This window comes from Arctopsyche grandis, chromosome 9 (genome assembly GCF_051622035.1).
Source record: "Arctopsyche grandis isolate Sample6627 chromosome 9, ASM5162203v2, whole genome shotgun sequence".
In the NCBI taxonomy this organism is placed as follows: Eukaryota; Metazoa; Arthropoda; class Insecta; order Trichoptera; family Hydropsychidae; genus Arctopsyche; species Arctopsyche grandis.
In genome coordinates this window covers 10,397,857-10,420,367 of record NC_135363.1, presented here as the reverse complement: position 1 = coordinate 10,420,367, position 22,511 = coordinate 10,397,857, and the positions used below count along the sequence as shown (strand labels likewise).

General features: G+C 41.3%; 2 protein-coding genes across 2 annotated transcripts; one reads left to right on the top strand and one right to left on the bottom strand.

Annotated features, from left to right (window-relative positions):
• Nucleotides 1-235: 235 nt before the first annotated feature.
• On the bottom strand, nt 236-4,403 carry LOC143916496 (uncharacterized). Its single transcript, XM_077437630.1, has 7 exons — nt 4,052-4,403; nt 3,722-3,982; nt 3,481-3,648; nt 3,236-3,405; nt 1,553-2,515; nt 1,274-1,452; nt 236-1,199 (listed from the first exon to the last, which is right to left on the bottom strand). Exons 1-5 carry the CDS (start codon nt 4,148-4,150, stop codon nt 2,038-2,040), a joined length of 1,176 nt encoding a protein of 391 aa, XP_077293756.1. The 5' UTR covers nt 4,151-4,403; the 3' UTR covers nt 236-1,199; nt 1,274-1,452; nt 1,553-2,037.
• An 11,751-nt stretch (nt 4,404-16,154) lies between these two features.
• Nucleotides 16,155-22,002, top strand: LOC143916726 (protein cereblon-like). Its single transcript, XM_077437951.1, has 4 exons — nt 16,155-16,654; nt 20,785-20,987; nt 21,065-21,242; nt 21,357-22,002. The coding sequence occupies exons 1-4, from the start codon at nt 16,501-16,503 to the stop codon at nt 21,398-21,400; spliced, it is 579 nt and encodes a 192-aa protein (XP_077294077.1). The 5' UTR covers nt 16,155-16,500; the 3' UTR covers nt 21,401-22,002.
• Nucleotides 22,003-22,511: the final 509 nt, after the last annotated feature.

Genomic DNA, 22,511 nt, shown 5'->3' with positions numbered 1-22,511 from the left:
GCGTAGTTGCGTAGCTCCTTGGAATTTCCCGTGTACTCGTGATTGCGTATCTGGAGCGAGTCGAATCGCCTTTATGAGTAAGCTGGACGAAGTATTTCGGCCACGGCTAACTTTCGTGTACGAGAAGAGGACACGATGATGTAATTTGTACAGATTAAGTTCGATGAGGGAAATAGGTGATATCACAAGTCGTGCTATATCTCTACATACTGATATACTAATCATTTTCTATTTTACAGTTTTATTTAATTTGGTTAGTAATCATAGTATTATATTATTCTAATGTTTATCTACAGCATAATAGGAAAAAGAGCTCAAAAACCTATTTACAATCCTTATAAATGTTCATAATACATCTAATACATAATATTAATTAATGACCTCAAGCAAATTGTGTTTAGGTAATGTGTTTATACCTAAAGGGTATAGACATTTTGTTGTAATCACCGAGACTCTTCACAAGTGTGTTAGTATGGTTATTAGTGATTCTGTCATAGAATCTACTGATTAGTTTGTTAGTAATGTCTGTACCAAACGGAATATTAAGAAATACATGATAAACACGTACATATGTACTATGCATTGGCTACGTCCACACTACCAATATCTTCGAATTTTCTATAGGACAGGTGGTCGGTGGTCACCAGCTATAGGACGAGTGAAAGGTTTCGACCGTTTCCCGGCCTATGGAAATTCAGTTGAGTTTGAAAGAGGATCGTTTATTTTCGTTCAATTGGCACAATGGTTATTGTATATACGAAAAAGTTTCTTCGGAGATGTGATCTGGTTGAACTCCAGAGGTTCACTCTCTGGAGATGTGATCTGATCGATCTCCAGTAATTCACTCTCTTGTGTTGGTGGTGGTTGTGACTGCGTTTTATCGATAGTTTTCTCGGGTAGTGACACTCCCTTGACCTATCTATCTATCGTGTTATATCAGATCGATCTCTCGTTGATATTTTAGTGCGGGCTGGCGGCTGCTCGCTCGTTGAACGTTTGTCAGGCTAGAACACTAAGCAAAATTAGTGCATCATCTGCAGCTGCATCAGCTGCAGTCGATCAAATAATCGAATCATATGGAATGACATGTGCAACTGCATCACATCTCTCTTTGCTAAGACTTTTTGAAGCTTTCCAAGATTTACTTGTCTTGTCGTATTGCCAAACATCAGTGATGTAATTCTTTTCGTCATGTCCACCTAAAAATTAAAACAATAAGTTAATTCTACATTTAAGGCATATAAATTCAAATTTAGTTATATAAAAAACTCACCCATGCTAAATAGTTTATTTTGCAAACAGCAGACTGATTCCAAGTGCAGGTTTCGGTAGTTTGGTGAACACTGTCCATAGATTTGCAATTGGATCATAATGCTCGACATTGTCGAAATAAGTATGAGTCTGCAGGTTAATGCCACCAGCGATGAAAAGTATCCCTTTGAATGCGACGTTCTAAAAATGGTGAAAACAAAATTAAGTTAATTTTATTTTGGAGAGTTTTGTATTATTGGCAATAGTTGTCCATAAAATTAATTCATAAATAGATATTCACCGAATATTCAGATCTTCTTTTAATCATCTGAGCGTTTCTTCTCTTTCAGTCGATCTGATGAAATTATTGCAATTTAATTACCTTTCCACCGAATTATAAATATATCCTATATTTTTTTCGATATTCTTATTTTATTCAGCGTCCTTTGGACCTCGTCCCTGATTTTGGAAGCAGTAATGAATCGATCTTGAAGAACAGCACGTTTTATAACACGATTTCACGATCAGTCAATTTTGGCTTCCTTCCAGATCCTGGAGCTGGCATAAATAGCAACAGAACTGCTCTTCCTGATTCCCGATCAGGGCATTCTAGTCTAGTTCCATGAATTGTATAAAAATGCGCAAAGAATGGCAGAGTTGTTATAAATGTACCGTCCATAATAATTCCTTTACGAAGAAAATGTAAATTTCTCTGAATTGGTTCCCAAAAATTAAAATTCTCTCATTGCCAATAGTCGCTGAACCAGAATCCCATAACAATTTTTTTTAAATTTGATTGGTGTCACCAGTACTTTGAAATTCCAAAGGAGTGTGGATTTCATTGTTCGTTCGAAGCACTTGTGAATTATTTCGCGATCTTTGAATATATCGTTTCAAATGGTCCGATGTGGGCAACCTTGCCTTCGCCACTTCGGATGATTGTAGTAAAGCTGCTTGCAGGATGTCGTTGGTGGTATTGACATAGTTTGAATTCGAGGCCATTTGTTTCATGTTATTCCGGATTCGGCGCATCTCAAGTTTTAATTTATCTGGAAAATGGTTGTGCTCCCGTGTTGGCTGAAATTCTTGTCTGTTATTTTTAGTGGTTCCGCGTCCATAACATTTTCCTTTCCGATCACATTTCCAATATTCAATTTCCTTGTTTTTAGAAGATGAATGTCGTAAATAACAAAAACCGCCACCATCTATCAAAAGAACGCCATTTTTTTGATTTTTTTCAAAATGTATATTTTGCATTTTGTATCTGTGAAAAAGGAATTTAGTTAATAAATGATTTTAAGCAAATATCACATTTGTGTGGTTTTATCCCAGAGCAGTGGCGACTCGCATTAATTCACAATGGCGGAGCTGCAAAGATGATTCATCGGGCTGTAGTAGCTTTTTGTCCATACCAGTGACCGAATGCAAACAAAACTAGGAGCCCATATAGACTAAGGTGACCATTCGTACTGATTTTACCAGGACAGTACTGTTTTTTTGGGTATCTGTCCTGGTAAGTCGTGAGATAAAACCAGTACACTCTTTTATTTAATAGATGGATAAATATACAAATTCTTCGGCGAAAATGATGTCTCCAACAAAAATATTGGCAAATTAGTTAAATGTAGTTGCTTACTTTGATGAACAATATATAGTCCAGTGATAAAACGAAATTGAATGTACATAGAAACCTTAAATTTTTTTCTAATTACTTTTCTTTTTAACCAATTGTGTAGAACCCAATTTTAACCAGGCTTGTGTAAATTTTATAGGAGCATTCAAGAAAATGAATTAATTTTTTCATAAATGTGCATCCATGATTCTTTAATTTTCGTTTTAAATAATTTGTTTTTGGTTTTGAATTTGAAAAATATGGTCACCATAATATAGACAAGCCGCCTGAGATCGCACTGTCCCATATTGAGATTTTTCATGTCTCAAAACCCAATATTTTGTAGGAAATGTTTTTAAACAAATTTCATACTCGGATAATTTGCAGGCACTTTTAGACGTATTTTGGGAATTCATTTTATGGTCCGATTTAGCACGTGTGGAATATATTTTATCTGAAACTTTGGATTCTTCTGGAACAATTTCAACATCGACGATCATTTCTGTTCTGTCATCACACAAATTAGTTTCACCTCCATGCTTCTGTAAAATAAAATAAAACGTTATTTAATATTAAAGTTGTATAATATTTTTTATAATATAATCAAGTCACTTTACCGTTGAATTTGTGTTTTGCTTAGGTTCGCTACGTTTTAAAGTATTTAATTCCGATTTAGAACGTGTGGAATATATTTTATCTGAAACTTCGGATTCTTCTGGAACAATTTCAACATCGTCGATCATTTCTGTTCTGTCATCACACAAAGTAGTTTCACCTCCATGCCTCTGTAAAATAAAAAAACGTTATATAATTTTAAAGTTGTATAATGATTTTTATAATATAATCAAGTCACTTTACCGTTGAATTTGTGTTTTGCTTATGATCGCTACGTTTTAAAGTATTTGATTCCCATTCATCACTCTCATCGAAAATGAGGGAATTATGGCTCCCATCCTCCCATACTAAATCTTCCAGTAAAACTTCTTCCGTTTTTATATCCAACCTCGTTTTCAACGTTTCTTCACTTCGCACACAAACGTCTCGAAAGCTGCTAAACAATTTCAGGTTATTGTCACATGAAAGACATATCATATTTGGCAGCATATCGTTTTTCTTAACCTGTAAATGCGAAACGTAATATTGAGAATAGATTCACGTGGCAAAAGGTTAAAAGTAACTGTAACTGACCGTCAATTGACAACAGGCCGAAATGAGTTGTGCCACTGGATGAGGGCCGTCATGAATGGAGACGGTTGGAGCAGAACAAAGACAAAGTCTGCACTCCATGTCGCCAAGATCCAAACGTCAGACGATAAACGGCACAAACGCAAACATGAGGAAACGGCCGTAACAACCTTTACCAATTATTTCCGAATGAACGAAAATCAGAGTCAAAATCGTAGAGTCGGAGCATTTCAAGGGGAGTCTGATTCGTAAAAAAACAACCGACTTCGACCACTTTTTACTATTTTTTTTAATTAATAGTATTGTGGCGGCTCGCTTATACGACATGGTCGAGTTTGGTTGCCTTCCTGCGAGTGGGGACCAACCCGGCTGGGTTCGGAGAGCCGCTACCCACTCTGTCTTCAGCTGTCATATAATAAACACGTGCATTAACATGCCAGTCGTCTCATTCGTTCATCCTCCATAGTATCACGGTATGCGTCAACTAGTCTTCATTTTTATCACAAGCCTCTTTTATGTTTGCCTTCGCTCGTTCATTTGACAACTTTTGCATTTTATATCCTGTATTCTTCCGATCGTTTTGTAACTTTGCCATTTTTGAAGTATTACACTAAAACCAATTGAAATTTAATAACTTCTGTATAAAAATCGGTTCGGTGATTATTGCCCACAAAGTGCTCGCCCAAAAGTCACTAAAATCTCTATAACGGAACATCTGGTAACCGAGAAGTCCATCACAGTAACGAGAGCTCGAGTGAAATATATTCCGTATTCGCGATTTTCATGGCAAAAATTGTCTTTTGGGCGGTTGCAATGTGCGTAATAATTCAATTACCATAAAAATCATGAATTTAAATTACAATGTAGGAATATAACACAACTTGTGCCATTTCTAAGCAAAAACAGTGATCCCACTTATCCTGTACAATCACGCAGAACTCTAGAGCAATGACCCCTTCGACCATTCCAGAAGAAAGAGTTCATCGTTCGTATACACGTGTCTTGGAAACAAAGAAAGCGTATGACCCCATTCTCTTACGGACATCGTTCTGGCTTTGACCCCAAAGCTATAAAACTCTCGTCCTGAGAACACGTGCCCTGGAGAACAAAGAGATCTTTTGCACACGCCACGCTTAGAACTTCCATATATAAACCCGCACAGCAGACGCAGCAGCAGTCCAGTCCTGACTTTTCCCTGAAGCAGGCAACTAGCCCACTTCCCCGTGAAATTTTCTGTACTTACCATAAATTGTATTCTGGAGAAAATAAATATACTCTGTTAACTACAACGAGTTTCCGTAGGCCGGGTTTCGGTCACAACATAACCTCTCGTCCTACAATAATATAAATTAAATCGTTGAATTGTACATAGTTTTATGTCTTCTTACCAGTGGTGGCTCGTCCATATGGGCTTCGGGCTGCAGCCTCCCAGTATGGTACACATTAATGCTATCGTTGTTTACATTTGGTCACTGGTATGGTCAACGGTAAACGGGTTACATCCCAAATGTGAATCGCTACCAGGATAACCGCCGCTACGAAAATCGCGCGTGCGGTTCTTCTGTCACACAGGAAAATTGGGATCATTTGGCATATAATCATCGAGCCGAAGATTCATCTCGGTTTTCATTTTTTTTTTTGTTAATTTGTTTGCGAATGAAATTCATTCATATACACTATGAATTTATGTACTTACTTTTTATTTATACCTATTTCATTATCAATAATTAAATAAATTGGGTTGCATATCAATTTTTAGTGATTTCTTAATTCCTTTAATTTTTTATATATAATTTCGAAAGAGACTTTGTATGTTTATAAGTATTTTCGGTTAGGATCTTCGAAAACGAAACAAAGTTTCTATGACTACGATTCAAGTTTCTATGACGACGATTCAATAAATTTAATAAAAAAACAAATGAATGTTTACTATTAGATTCGCCTTGTTTAAGTTGTTTATATTACAAATACTTAGCGAAGCCGGGTAAAACAACTAGTTTTTTTATATTTTGAAAATCGCTATTACATTTATTACTAATAATTTTATACGTTGAAAAGAAAAGTCAATCTTACTAAAATCGTTCAAGTTGGAGTAGGAGTAGGAGGAGTCGGTAAATTTTGAAACGATTTCACCGCCCAGGAAAAAACTTATTTGAATCTTTTGCCACTCGTTATACCTTTCATTAAAAAGCCGGATACGATCACGAGAGAATCTATAACGGCACACGAAAGATTTCACAACAATATTACGATTTCTGACGACCGGAAGGAACTATGAAGATCTGAAAAATTTCATTGAGGTTGGAAAATAAGTTTCTAGAAGTTTCTTGTCCTCTCAAAAAGTCAAACACGTGGTAATCGATACCAAAGTGTAGTTTCATACAACGCAAAAGCATGCATTGCTCCTGCATGAATCTTTTTGTCACGTAGTGAGACCAACTGTAAGAATGGCCATAATGGTAAACACTGGAAATGGTTCGTTGTTATTTGAATTTCGATACAATTTTAGAGGAAATTTTATTTTAAAAATTGTTTGAGAATTTTTTAATTTTATCATGTGATTGTATGGTTCTGTCGCAGTGACGGCTCGTCCACGTGGGTTTAGGGGTTGCAGTTCTCCCAGTACAGTACATATGCGTGCTATTTTTGTTTTCATTCGATAACCGGTTTGGTTAACGAGCTACTACAGTCTTATATGGGATGAAAGAATGGGATGACTGACATGTTGATGCACGTGCTTTTATTATGAGAGCCAGAGACGGAGTGCGGTAGCGACTCTGAACACGGGCGAGTTTGGTCCCAACTCGCAGGAAGGTGACCGAACTCGACCATGTCATATAGCGAGCCGCCACATACTAAAATATGTTTTATTATTTTGGTCATTCTCAATTAAAAAAAATACAGTTTTATGTAAAAAAAAAACTCAAATTTTCCCAATGTTTCCGGTTTTTTCCCGGGCTTTTTCCGGTTCGTTCAAAATTCCCATTTACGCCCATCTCTAGTCGTGTCGCGCCGCGGCAGGTCGCGGTCGTGTAGTGCGGTCCAAGCTTTACTAGTAGTATATCATTTGATTTCGGTGTATAGCCTTCGAACAATTTTACATTTTACCCAGATTATAATGTTCAACTCGCAGGAAGGTGACCGAACTCGACCATGTCATATAGCGAGCCGCCACATCACTCCCCCCCCCCCCAGCATCAGCGATACAAAAATTACAAAAAGAAAAAAATTGTTACACAAGGAAAGAGAAAAAAAAATTATTGAGTGGGGAGAGAAAAAATTTTGTTGACGTGGAACGTCCGCTGCGTTGGTGTACCGCCCTGAATGTTCGGTACATTCGAGGGCGGTGACGTCGCGAGCAGGACGGTGGGTCGTCCGGTGGTCGTGACGATGTGATGCTGCGCCGGCGCCACTCGTCCGAGCCTGATGTCGGTTGGTGCGGCGGCGGGGGCGGCAGGGCCATCGATATGTTTGATGAGGGTACTCCGAGCTGGACCGTGAGTCATTGTGGCTCAAGGAGGTGTTGTGGCATCTTGAACAGGACCAAACGACAAGAGAGACTGAACATTTTCAAGTTCATTCATGAAAATATATTGTTTTTACCCCCAATCCCAAATCTAGGACATTATTCTTTCGATAATCAATCAATACTCAATATCCTTGAAAAAATATAAAATAAAAATACAGTCGCAAATATAATAATAGAATATAAAAATCCTAGCTCTATACCTGCTATCTTGCCATTTCCCCAAATTATAGTTCGGGAGTGTTACAAGTTGTAACTTGCAACAGCAATCCACAAATATACAACAAGACAACTTAAATGCATTTTAAAAAGTAGGATGTCTTGTTTTGTATTTTTTAAGCATTATAATTTAATATTGTAACGCGACGTTCTCCCGAGTGTCCCTTCAGTTGGTAGCGGTAGTAATCTTTAGGGTGGCACCAGTGACTTTACCGCGATAACACCATACCTCTCTCGAGAAGTATCGAGAGCGACTCTCTCACCCGCGATCGCCCGTCGAAGAAAGATCTCTCCTGTGCACGTCTCCAGGGGGAGACGGGGCCCAGAGATCCACCATCAGTGCTGAAGAACCGCTGCGAGGTCGAGTGTAGCATCACTCCCTCCCCTGAGTTCCAGCACAACTTCCCCTGCATTCCTCACGCTGTTTCCGGAGAAACCTCAGCCGTGAGACCACGAGGAAGCTGTCATCAACAAAGACGACTTGCAGTCAGGAACCTCCCCGACTATATACATATATATCACTATCCCAAGGTTAGTCCACGTTTCTACATAACCCGACTCTTGGAAGAACGACGTAAACGCCCTCTAGATCTTCCACCGCGAGATCAGATAAGCGCGCGTAAATCCGTTCGTTCCAATATATAATATAGCAATATAGTGTAGGAATCTCGTCGTCGTCATCGTCATCGAAACATTCGAGAATATTCCACAACAACAAACTACATTCCCGAAAACCAGACGTCGTACACCTGCAGTCATTATATTAAACTCAAGCGGAACGCCCCTACCAGTCGAGTGGAACCAAAACGGTCGAAACACGCCGCCACCATTAAACCACATCGAGCGGAACGGCGCCAATCATTCCAGAAAATTCTACGCCTCGACAAAAGTGCATTCCTTTCTTACGCATCAACAAACCACCACCATCGGTCAGGCGATTCCAGAAACACTATAAAAGGAGGTACAACCCAAACAACGCCAGTCGACCCACAGCAGCAAGCGTCGACACACAGCAGCAGACCAGTCAACATACAGCTCCTGACCAGCCACCACTACACTACGCGGACTTGGAAGATCAACCAGCCAGACGAGCCAGCAACACACTGCCGTATCCAGAGACCTTCCGAACATAGCCGAACAACGAGCCAGCAACACACTGCCGCATCCAGAGACCTTCTGAACATAGCTGAATGCCGAGCCAGCGACACTCTACCATATCCAGAGACCGCTGAACGACATACTTTTGCCCACAAATACCATACCTTTGTACAACCATAGGCAAACAATAAAACTTTATAAAACTAGCACAACAGTGTTTCGTTAGGCCGGGATACGGTCAACACACATGTACCCCGCCTACAATAGTAAAACTGTGTACGTTCCACACATTTGTACATATGGTAGGCGCGGCCCTGGACAAATGGATTATTTCGCACATTAAGATCGCGCACCCGACTATCGTTGCCACGAAAATCGTGAATATAGAATATCTCGCACTCGATTTTTCGGTAAACGGGTTACGTCCCAAATGTGAATCGCGCGCGATGGTCTCCCTATCCTAACCCCAACCATAGGGCATAGCGCATTTTTCTCCCCATCACGTCCCCTTTTATTTGCTCTGTATAAACCGACGTAAATATGATCATAAACAGACGTAAAGCCTTTGTTATTGTACGCATATACACGCTGTAACAGATAGACGCTAGCATCATTTGTTTTGAGATATGCTCGGTTATTCTCCAACCCCTCGTCTTCTCGCTTGCTGTACAGACTCCAGGGATGTTCAACTCGAGAGCACCCCGGAAGTCGGTTTCTTGAGATAGCTAGTGGTAAGCTTGGGCGGGACTGGTTTCCTCACGGTGCCTTCCTTCGTCGTCGGTGGTCTGGTCTCTGCTGATGTCTATCTCTCTCTCTCTCTCTCGTACAGTGTGCGTAAGGGAGTGTGATACAGGACAAAGGCGGGAAATTATATAATAATGATAACAGGTTGTAATTCTGTTTGTATGGTGACTGTATTTTATATATGTATAAATACAGAGAATAAGCAGGGGGGGGGGGGGGAGTCCGTCGTGAAATTAGCGCGCACGTGTTCGAGAGGTTATGATAACCTCACTCCTCACGTGACTACGTGATCTGACTTCGACGAAGAAAGACCAGGCTTCCTCTGGTGCACACCGGACGGATACTGGAGCTGGTCTCCAAGTATCGTCACAACCCTCACCAGCCTCTAGCTGGTGATTTCGGTGGCGAGGTGGGCCCCGTAAAAACGGGGTGTTTACGCGCCAAAACGCTATTGACAACTGTCAGTTTGTGTGCCAACCGCTGTCTCAGGGTGGCCAGCACAAAAATATATCGGCCAAATCGTGGGTCGTAAAGCCACGAAAGCCGATCATCAGACATAGTCTGAACATACTCCCCCCGTTGGAATCCAGAGGATCGGATTCCAAAACAAATGAATTAATCAAGAGACTAATGAAGCATGACAAATGAGATAACAAAAGAACACAACAAACAAGACAAACAATACACAATTAGTAATCAAAACAAAGGTTCGTCCACCGTCAATCGTCCCGCTGTACATTAACAGCTGACTAAGCCCGCAAGAAACAACCAACAAGGTAAACAAACAAACAAACAAAAAACAACAAAAAACCAACACCAGTGCTAGGTAACAATATTGTTAAGCCGTTACATGTCCCATATGCATTGATAGCTCCATTACCAACACCAATCAACAAACAAGAGACAAAAAAAAACTAACTGGAAACACATTTAACTAAATCACAACACAAATTAAAGACGCCAACTTTAATGTGGGACGTTTTGAACGTTCGCCACACCGTTGCACAAATTCACTGAGTGCTGCTCGACTGGCAGTCGAGCTACTCGCCGGACTGCTCGCTTGGTGTTGTTGATGGAGGAGTAGTAGGACCTACTCCTGTGCCCCTGTCTGCCAGGGGCCGCTGCTGCATGTGCTGGTGCGGTAGCACCCTCGCTCCGGGTTGATCGACCAGATCCTCCTGCTGTTGCGCAACTAGTGGTGCGCCAACTAGGAACTGGCCAGGAGTTATGGGAGCTGGGTTGGGAAGGTCGAAAGATGTGAGGGCTAAAGGGCGCGGGTACATTGCGCTTCGGCAAGCGGAATCTTCGTACCGCGGAAATACGCGATTCGTCCAGGGGACGCGTAACTGTCTTGACTGGACGTCTCGCGCCAAAACAAGATAACGGATCACGACCCGTTGTGTGATGGCAATTCCGAGAATCGCTTGAAACTGTGGGCGCTTCTAGAGAGCCGCCCAATATCCAGCCGAAAGCTGTATTCATCATCGCGATGCGTCCTCCTCTGTCACCGCGTGACTTGGAGGGAACTAAAATGGTACGTTTGCCATTGCGTAACATCGCATGATAGGCGTCGTTGCCTATCACAATATCCACTGTACCGGGAATATCGAATGACGGATCGGCAAGGGGGAGATGAAGCGGCAAATGGCTCCGAATCTCGGACACGTTGCGCGATGGAAGTTGATTCGCGATCTCGGGCATGATTGCGCAATCGAGATCAACACTGGAGCCCTGATTGGGGATGCGCGGTAGAATTCGAATTACCGCGCCACTAGTAATGGACGTCCTATTTGAACCTATTCCTACCAGGTTGACCTCCATCCTTTTCGACTTTAAGGCGAGTCGCCTTCTTAAGTCTTCAGAGATGAGGTTGAGTTCGGAGCCGTTATCTAACAATGCTCGAACCTTGTGCGAACGCCCATCTCCGCCGCGAACTTGTACTTCCACGGTGGATAACAGGACAGTTCGGGCGTGAGAAGGCGATACGCGTCTCACCGAGTGTAAAACCAACGATGATTTTACGGGTTTGGCGTTCTCTGATTTCTTGGGGCTCCGATAATGTTTGGCCTTATTTGAAGGCGAAGTTTGGTATGGAGTTGAGTCATGTAACATGGTGTGATGGGCATGACCGCATTTGAAGCATCTCTGCTTTGTTTGGCACGCGTGAACTATGTGCCCTGGCCTCAAGCAGTTGAGACATAGTCGACGTTTTATGGCGTTCGACCTACGCTCATCACCGCTCATTTGGCGGAATGATGGACAGGCTAGCAGAGAATGACTTCCGCTGCAACTGATGCAGGAGGGGCGTTCCCTCCTCACATGCAGAACTGCTGCCTTCGGATTCGTAATGGTTCTTGGTCGAGGATTCGACTCGCCTTTTAAGACGAAGTCGGCATTTTCCATCGATTGGCACTGGCACGTTAGAAAATGCATTATTTTGCTAAACGTGCAGTCTTCATACTTGGGAGTCTGAAGCTCCCATTGCTGAAGTGTACTCCGGTCGAGTTTTCTGGTGATAAACATCACCAGAATCTCGTTCCAGGTCTCGACCCGGACGCCCAAGTTAACGAGCGCACGTACATGCATGTTGGCATCATCTATGAGACGACGCAGACTGACGTGATTGTTGCTCACGACTGGCTCGGCTTCAAGCAATGCCTAAAGGTGATACTGAACAACAATTTTTTTGTTGTTATAGCGTTGATCCAAAATGGACCACGCGCTCGTAAATGAATTTGAAGCTAATTCCAAGCCGTCAACTAAACGTTGGGGCTCTCCTTTTAGGCTTCCTAGTAAGTATTGGAACCGGGCGATTTGCGAACTCTCGCCGGCCATAGCGGCCAAGAAGCGTTGTGAAAAAAGCGGCCAATTTTGGACGTTGCCTTCGAAGGTGGGCAACTCCAAACGGGGCAATTTTATTGCCGAATTTGATTGCGGTACAGGTGACATTGTGAGGTTAGCGCCGTCTAACGGTGAAGCGCTCAATTGCGGCTCACGCAAATTGATTGCTTCGGTGCATCGCACGAAGGCGGCCATATGCTCCCTATCAAATAGGTCCACGACGGATTCGGAGGCCTGCGCCTCTTCTTGGTCCAGCTCGTTTATCTGAGCTTGGATCGCTTCGAATTCAGACAGTAATGGTCTGATTGTTTCGAGCCTGATTCTGAGCTCGAAGATGCTCAGATCGTCCCCCAATTGATTCGCGTTTCTCGTTAACCGAGCGCGAATTCTTTTCCGCGTATTTTTAAGCGTACTCAAAGACGCCATTATTGAAATGCGACGAAATCAAACAAAGGAAAAAATGGACGCGGGAAAAAACAAAATGGACGTTGACGACCAAAAAAATAGCAACAACAACAGAAAAATGCTAATTACGACCAACCTGGATTCGACGACGTTGGAAGACCAGCTCTGAAGACATACGGAATCGAAGGACCAAAATGTACAGACTCCAGGGATGTTCAACTCGAGAGCACCCCGGAAGTCGGTTTCTTGAGATAGCTAGTGGTAAGCTTGGGCGGGACTGGTTTCCTCACGGTGCCTTCCTTCGTCGTCGGTGGTCTGGTCTCTGCTGATGTCTATCTCTCTCTCTCTCTCGTACAGTGTGCGTAAGGGAGTGTGATACAGGACAAAGGCGGGAAATTATATAATAATGATAACAGGTTGTAATTCTGTTTGTATGGTGACTGTATTTTATATATGTATAAATACAGAGAATAAGCAGGGGGGGGGGAGTCCGTCGTGAAATTAGCGCGCACGTGTTCGAGAGGTTATGATAACCTCACTCCTCACGTGACTACGTGATCTGACTTCGACGAAGAAAGACCAGGCTTCCTCTGGTGCACACCGGACGGATACTGGAGCTGGTCTCCAAGTATCGTCACAACCCTCACCAGCCTCTAGCTGGTGATTTCGGTGGCGAGGTGGGCCCCGTAAAAACGGGGTGTTTACGCGCCAAAACGCTATTGACAACTGTCAGTTTGTGTGCCAACCGCTGTCTCAGGGTGGCCAGCACAAAAATATATCGGCCAAATCGTGGGTCGTAAAGCCACGAAAGCCGATCATCAGACATAGTCTGAACACTTGCTTATCAACTCACTTGTTAGAAGTAAGTTTAAGGCAGAGAAGGTATGTTGACCGTATCCCGGCCTAACGAAACACATGTTGTGTAGTTTGTAAGAGGTTCGTTTATTTTTGTTCAATTTTTACAGTGATTATTGTATGTACGAAGAAGTTGAGCTTCGGAGAAGTGATCTGGTTGAACTCTAGAGGTTCACTCTGGTGTTGGGAGCTGGTGCGTCGTTTTATATACATTCTGGCTTGAATCGTACCGTGTGCAGATGCTTTGTCTTCGTTTCCAGGACACGTGTGTTGGGGACACGTGTTGACCTATTTTCGAGGCGCGTGCTTTATAGCTGTGGGGTCAGCGCCAGGACGTCGTTCGTTTGAGAATGGGATCGTTTGCCACGCGTAAATGACTTATTAGGACACGTGTTAGTTTTTTGATGACATCACTGTTGGGTTTCGTTCGTTTTACGATCTAGCGATGAACTCTTTCTTCTGGAATGGTCGAAGGGGACGTTGCCTTTGAGCTATGCATGTTTGTACAGGATCGATCATGAGATCACTGGTTTTGATTCGTAATAGCACAAGTCGTGCTATATTCCTACATAAGCTTGAGTATAATGCGATTGTGTGGAATCCACATTATGCAAACTACTCTCTTTTGATTGAAAAAGGGCACTCCAGTTCTAGTTAGTATGATGGACTTTTCGGCTGCCAGATGTTCCATTATAGAGATGTAGGAATCTCATCACCGCAATCGAAACATCTATTGCGACGGAGAATACATTTCTCACGCTCAACCATTGACGTCATCTCGAGTCGAGAAACTTCTACCCTAACAAATCAAACGAAACGACGCGAAGTCGAAGAACACCTGCATTCATTAAAGTGCAGCTGTACAAACAACAACTACATTGTAACCCATTGAACAAACATCCAGACTCACTGGAACAAAGGGCGATAAAAACTAAATCGAGTGGAACGACGCCACATATTCGAGAATATTCCACCCTAACAAATCAAACGGAACGAACCACATTCCTCGCATCTCTTGCACACGAACCGCATACAGCGGACTACTATATAAACCCGCACAGCGGGCTCAACATCAGTCAACAACCAGCAGCAGACTGTGGCGGCTCACTTATACGACATGGTCGAGTTTGGTTGCCTTCCTGCGAGTGGGGACCAACTCGGCTGGGTTCGGAGAGCCGCTACTCACTCTGCCTTTAGCTGTCATATAATAAACACGAGCATTAACATGCCAGTCGTCTCATTCGTTCATCCCCCATAACTGGTGACCCCCGACATCGAGCCACGCAGCCTCGATCAATTTCAACATGCCGCTCATCCCTGCCTCGCCGAGCCAGGCGGGAAAGCTACCCGCCGCGCTCCCATCGCCATCAACACAGCACGCCGCGGCCCGCGGGTGACAATAAACGAGCAGACACGGCTACCTACCTACCTACCTACCTACCTACCGACTGGAGTCCAGCCACAACGTCGATGACAGGTGCTTAAAAAAATGGGGGAGCGAATGAGACGACGATCTTGACAGCTGGATGTGGAGTCATGTGCGATCCAGTACACATAGAACGGTCATCCAGCACCACAAGATTCATCACACACCACCTCAGCACCATCATCATCATCAAGGCCCCGTCCGTCCCCACGAGCGTCGTCACGCCGAGACAGGCGGTAGCGCTACAACACCTCCACGAGCCACAACGACTCACGGTCCAGCTCGGAGTATCATCAACCACATCGATGCCCCTGCCGCCCCCGCCGCCCCACCAACCGACATCAGCCTCGGAAGAGCGGCGCCGGCGCAGCATCGCATCGGCGCGACCATCGGACCAGCCACCGTCCTGCTCGCGACGTCACCGCCCTCGAATCTACCGACCATTCAGGGCGGTACACCTACACAGCGGATGACCCACGACAACAATTTTTTTTTCTCCCCACTCAATAATTTTTTTCTCTTTGTGTAACAATAATTTTTTTCTTTTGTAAAATTTGTATCGCTGATGCTGGGAGGGGAGTGATGTGGCGGCTCGCTTATACGACATGGTCGAGTTTCGTTGCCTTCCTGCGAGTGGGGACCAACTCGGCTGGGTTCGGAGAGCCGCTACTCACTCTGCCTTTAGCTGTCATATAATAAACACGTGCATTAACATGCCAGTCCTCTCATTCGTTCATCCCCCATAAGACCATGCTACACCAACAACCAGTCAGCTAGAAGCAGCCGACCAGCAACAGAGCCAGACTCACTCAACCTGCAACAACCAACATGGAAGAACCGCTCCAGAACTCAGCCGAATCCAGCCGCTTAGAGAACTTCCAGAACATACCCGCTCCAACAACATATTTATACACTTGTATACCCAAAAATTAATTATTTTTATTTTTTATTATTATTTATTTATACGGTCAACACTACCCACCCCCGCCTACAGAGATTTTAGTGACTTTTGGGCGATCGCTTTGTGACCATTAATCACCGAACCATTCCCACAGTATGATTATTTAATGGAATTTACGGGTGCCACATAGGTTCCGTGATTGATATTTTAGTGACGTGTCCGAGATCGCCGAACCCCTCAAGTGCATCCAACGCGAGTGCTCACAAACGCGAAAAGTTAAAAAGTGATTAGCGGAGCGAATGAAGCGGCGTCGATAGAGGTGGTAAGCATTAAAAAGATAAGACGTGCGTCATTTTCATTCGTCGTGTTGCCGAGTATTGTAGGAGTGTGACACGTGGCGAACAGGCGACTCGTGCAGCGGCGTCTCGCGGCTCGTAATGTATGGGGTAGCGTCAAAGTCTGCGTTCGCAATTACAACTACAACCACTTCCGTTCCCGTGGCCGTAGCCTTGCTCTTGGCGACCCTCTCCGTCTCCTCGCTCTTTCGGCCCGTGCTTTCAGAAGCAGACTCTTCGGAAGCTGCGCTACAGGGTAAGGCCAATGCCAATGCCAATGCCAATCATTTCCAACTCATCTCAACCCTGGCAGCCTTTCGCACACGTTTATGACGTTGTCATATTTACAACTACCCCTACTTTTTATCTAACCTCACTTTTGCGGCTGGCTTGATGGTACGCCTACATATGTACAGTGTACTGTCAAACCGCTACTCCGGCTCCAATTTTAAAAATGTCAAATTTCATTTCATTCCATTGTGCTAACTTTTTAATACATTTTGTGTACTAATGCAAGGTACTAGTACTCACTATATACATATAGTGAGCTGGGTCCTATGATTATCCTCCACCAGAGAGTTGGGCAAAGGTCCAATCCCGGGTGTGTGTATTTGACGTAAGATGCACCGAGGATTGCCTACACAAGTATTGCTCATACTAGGATCCCATGCACGGAAAACCGATCGTATATAATTTATTTATTTATATATATTTTAGCTATCAAGCTAATTTAAAAATACATCTTAATTATTATACTTAACTCTAAAATTTATAATTAACTTATATGTACTGTCCCTCACAGAGGTGTCTCTTCGCACCTCGCAGGAATGCATCCATGTTTTTAGCAGACCTGACGTACTCAGGGAGGGCATTATACATGAACACACCCCTGTGAAAAACACCCCCAGCCGTCTTATTCTTTCTTACTCTACTTACAACTAGTTTGTCCTTATTTCTAGTATAAAAACTATGTTTATCTCTATTCCTTATTATATAATCATCAAAATACTTAGGTAATAACTTATGATCTAACTTATAAACAAAATACAATGTACTAATATTTAGACTAATTCTAATACTCATCCATCCTAATTCATCTAACATACTTCCAATACTCTTAAATCTACTCACATTCAAAATAGCTCTCATAGCTTTATTCTGTATTTTTCGCATTTTTTCTAAATCTTGGCCACTAAACAAATTAAGCACAGTGGCACAATAAACCACATGTGGCAATACAATTGAATTAAACACTAAAATTTTACTTTTTTTTACTTAAAATATTTCTTAATCTACATAATACACCAACTTTTCTAGCCATTTTTTTTATTATATAGTCAGCGTGCATTTTAAAATTTAGTCCTGAATCTATGTATACACCTAAGTATTTTATATTTAATAATAATCATCTATTGCGTGCGTGTCCAGTGTGTATTGCGCCGTCAACACACAATATATATATACTACCGATATTTCCATATCCAGTTCCTAAATAGCAACCACAGGCTGTAATATGGGAACTGGATATGGAAATATCAGTGGTAGATATCGTGTGTGTGGGGGGCGCCATACACACTGGACACGCACGCAATATGCGATTATTATATACGATCAGTTTTCCGTGCATGGGATCCTAGTGATCCATGGGATGCTATTTAGGAACTGGATATGGAAATATCGGTAGTAGATATCGTGTGTGTGGACGGCGCCTATGGATGGGGTCTACCTCAAGGCACCGAAATTCAAAAGAATGAAAGATAAAAAAAACAGGGTGCATGGTAAACGGTACTATGTATATATAATATTGGTCTACGTGACGAGCCGGAATGTTAAATTACCGAAAACGCAAATATCGGAAGGCAAAGATCAAAAATCGAAAGATCTTAAGTCGAAAAATAAAAAAAAAGGGTACATACTCACTTAATTTGCGCGAACAGGATAAAGAGGAACAGGCTTTTCCTCTCGTATTCTGCAAGTGCACATTAATACGGGAGGAAAAGCCTGTTCCTCTTGTTCCTGTTGTATCCTGCTCGCGCAAATTAAGTGAGTATGTACCGTTTACCATGCACCCTTTTTTTTTGATCTTTCGACTTAAGATCTTTCGATTTTCGATCTTTGCCTTCCGATATTTGCGTTTTCGGTAATTTAACATTCCGGCTCGTCACGGAGACCGATATAATATATATATGGCATGCAGTGAAATTATCTCTCTTTTTGTCATACAGCCTTGTTTAATGTGCGGATACGGGAGGAAAAGCCTTTTCCTGTTGTATCCTGCGCGCGCAAATTAAGTGAGGATGTACGACGGAGGGAGAGGGAGTTTTACCGCACGCCACTGATGTATATACTAACCGTTTTACGAACATTTTCGATTTTTTAATATTCGGTGCGGTGACGGTCACTACATGATTGTAGTCAACATGCTCCGTCTCTCTTTCTCCCTTTGGAATCGGAAAGAGACGGAGCATGATGAGTGTGCACAAAGTACTCACCATGTTCCGTCTCACTTGGAATCGTATATCGTGGAAAGAGACCCGGCATATCACTTCATTCACACGATCGGCCGACAAAAACAAAAGAATTTTTTTTCAAAAACATTAATTATTAATTCCGTTGATCCGAATTACGATATTTTACCGAGTGCACAATTATATGCACACCGGCCACTAGCACTACATACATATCTACATAGAAACAGACAGGATATTTGTATGTATGTATAGAAAATAAACATAAAACCATAGGCAATGCTTGTGTGGGCAATAATCCGTTCGCCAGTGAGCTGATATAAATCATTTATAATACTTTTCAATATTTTGTATTTTTTATTTACGCATTTGGCATAGCAATTTGTCATGTATAAGCCCGCTCAATTTAATCAAAACACAAAAGGACTTTGGTCCATTGGTCGATCACGTAAATGGGGGGCCCTCAGGGGCATTTGAAATTTGAAACCCTCACATAAACCATGCTTTTCAGTATAAGACTTTTCATTAGTAGTTTACAAAACTCTATTTTTTTTTATTTATTTACTGTATGTACTTGAAACACTAATATTTTTTGGAATAAAATAGGTACTATTTTTAAATCCTATGTAAAACGGGTATTAATTTCATTTATTAGATTGCGAACGTATTGTGGGACAATGATAATAATTTGTAAGTTGTAAATTTTGATAACAAAGGCCTATTTCTAGGCCCCCAAGTATGATTAACCGCCACTGTGTCTCAGATCTGCATACATTAGATATTGATGAATCACTCTCGAATCGGTATCAGAAAACAAGTACTCTGTAGAGCCAAGTCCCATTCGTATAAAAATATTTCTCTTATTTTATTTTAAATCTCGTATTTAGTTTACCATTGGGAGTCGAGAGTGAAATTTGCATAAATTTATTAAAAAATGTCGTCATTGTATAATATTTTTTATATAGAAAAAAGTTAATTCGTACTCATCGGTCCAGAGGTTTATTTTTTCCATTGGATTATTTTTATCCACTTGTATCCGGATTTCATCATTTAAAGCTGCGTTGAAACTATGTAGATTACATCCGAGCAGATTGAGATATGGAGATAAAAGACCCCACTCTCATTGAAATCATCGATATCCCAAGCGAGTATGACATTAGATAACGTCATGGAAATGTTCATCTACAACCCGTGTTGATGACAATGTTGTTACATGCGCACTTTATAGCAAAGTGGGATAATTAGGAACAATGTGTATTGTCGCTGAGACAGCCATATCCTTCATCTTTTATACATATCCAATACATGTAGATCATTCGGTGCTAATTTAGTATGCGGTCTACCTTATCATGCGATCTACCTTTGAATTGCAGTCGACTATTTTTTTTTATTTGTATCGTAGCAACAAAATATTTATTACAATTTTTGTTTTTTCCTATCGCCCCATAATGTTGTCGAAGCATTTCTATCAAAATATCGTCAGCAGATACATATCTCTTAACCAAATCTTAAATGAATAGGGCCAACTTTACTTAACCTAACCTATCTTGATCCTTAAATAAATTTCGTCAATATTTTCACAAAAAATATTGACGAAATAAAACTTAAAAAAGGTTAGGTTAAGTTAAGGTTGGCCCTATTAATTTAAGATTAGGTTGTTAGGGTCGGTATTATTCAATCTCAGTGTCACATGCGAGAACTGAGACAGTGAGACCGCATATTAAAGTAAAAACGTGAAGGTAGTTTGCATACTAAAGTAGATATGTGAAGGTAGACCGCATACTAAAGTAGCACTGATCATTCAATGGTGTAGGGATAAGATTATTCAACTAATATGACAACATTACTCTCATCATTATTTCTTTGTCAAATAACGAGTATGGATGTTTTATAGCATTTTTGAATTCTATCATTCCAGAATTTATTATTTGCCGTCAGTGTGGAACTGATATAGCAGATTCTTACTACATTGAAACCCATAAAAGTCCTAGTGCAACAATCTATTCTAACATAACATTGTTTGGGAAAAGAGGTGTCGACCTCCAAGTGTTGATCAATCCTATTGGTATTCAATTTAAAATAGTCAATACTCCTAAAGCTCTGTGCTCGGGAGTCGGTGATGTAAACTATTTCCTTTGTTTTTACTTTTTCAGAAGTATGAAGTAATTAAATGATATAAATTGGTGTATATTTTTCAGTGGGTTCCTGCTGATTCTTGGTATCCCGGATTTGCGTGGAAATTTTGCGTATGCCCTCAATGCTCAACTCATCTCGGTTGGATCTTTGAACCTACGCTTACAGCAACAGCTGATAGAGCTAATCCATCCAATAAAGGCTTTTATGCCATCATTGTAGACAACGTACTGAGTGAAAAACGTATGTAAATATATATTATATTTTGTCAATACAAAGTTCATTGATACAGCAGTTATGCAATGAATTGTATTCACTTTCATCGGCTGGTTGATAGTTTATTTTTATTTTTTGCAGTTGTTCAATCGTTGATGGTATCTCCTGACTTAATTCAAAGTTGATTACAAATCTTTCCATTGTCGTACTCGAAACTCTTCAAAATGGACGATTTATTTAATGACAGTGATGAGCTTAACGAATCGCAGAAAGACTTCTTGGAAAAATTGGAGGAACAGTTCTGCGATCGGTTTACCGAGAAAGATGAAGATTTTATGAAAGTAATTAACAATCCGGAGCTCATTCCTCCGATATTGGCTCCCTATGAACGCTCCTTTAGAGATAGACGTTTTAACCGGAAGAGACGTCGTGATGACGACTTCGGCTCTCGCGATAATTATAATAAGACGGCGAGATACGACAGAGACGACGATAGACACAGTCGTCGTTATGAAAATGATAGACACGATGATCGACATAGTCGTCGTCATGATGACAGACGGCACGACAATAATTCTGAAAATTATAATCGTAACCGTAATTACAGATGAAAATAAAGTGTATGCTATAATAAAAACTATTTCTTATACTGTTAATTAAAAATATTGAATGAATTTAATATCATCTTATGCAAATAAAATTCTTTTTCATTTTTATGTTTTGCATACCTTTTGAAGTCATAGTATGTAAGTGAGTTGTATTTAATGGTAAACTTTGTATGTAATGTTTTTATTACATTAAATATAGAATTGTTAAACTTAATTTGTAGTTTTATTTCAAAATACACTGAACACTTGCATCAACAATAGTACCTACATAATGTATAATATATACAATGTGATCCCTAGTGCATCTGAATAAAACACCTGTCGGTGAAAATTTCCAACTTGATTTTAACTTCATATGACATTAAAATTTTGCTGCCGTCGCTAACGGAAGTAAACCCACAGTGAAGCATCGAACAAGATAATAATTTAAACTTGTGGTTCAGATAAGCAATAAACTTAAATAATTATGTGAAAAAGAGAGGGCTACTAATTTAAAAAGAAATATTGAACGAAAATGAGATAGACTGCCTCACACTCAAAGTAATACATTTTTATATCTTCTAATGCCAAATCCGTATTTGGATGTGGGCGACTATCATGGTCAGACATAATTAATTGCCCGTGCGAATTCTGCCCTATCATGGGCAAACCAAAACGATGTCTTGAGTCCCATCTATGACTTGATGTT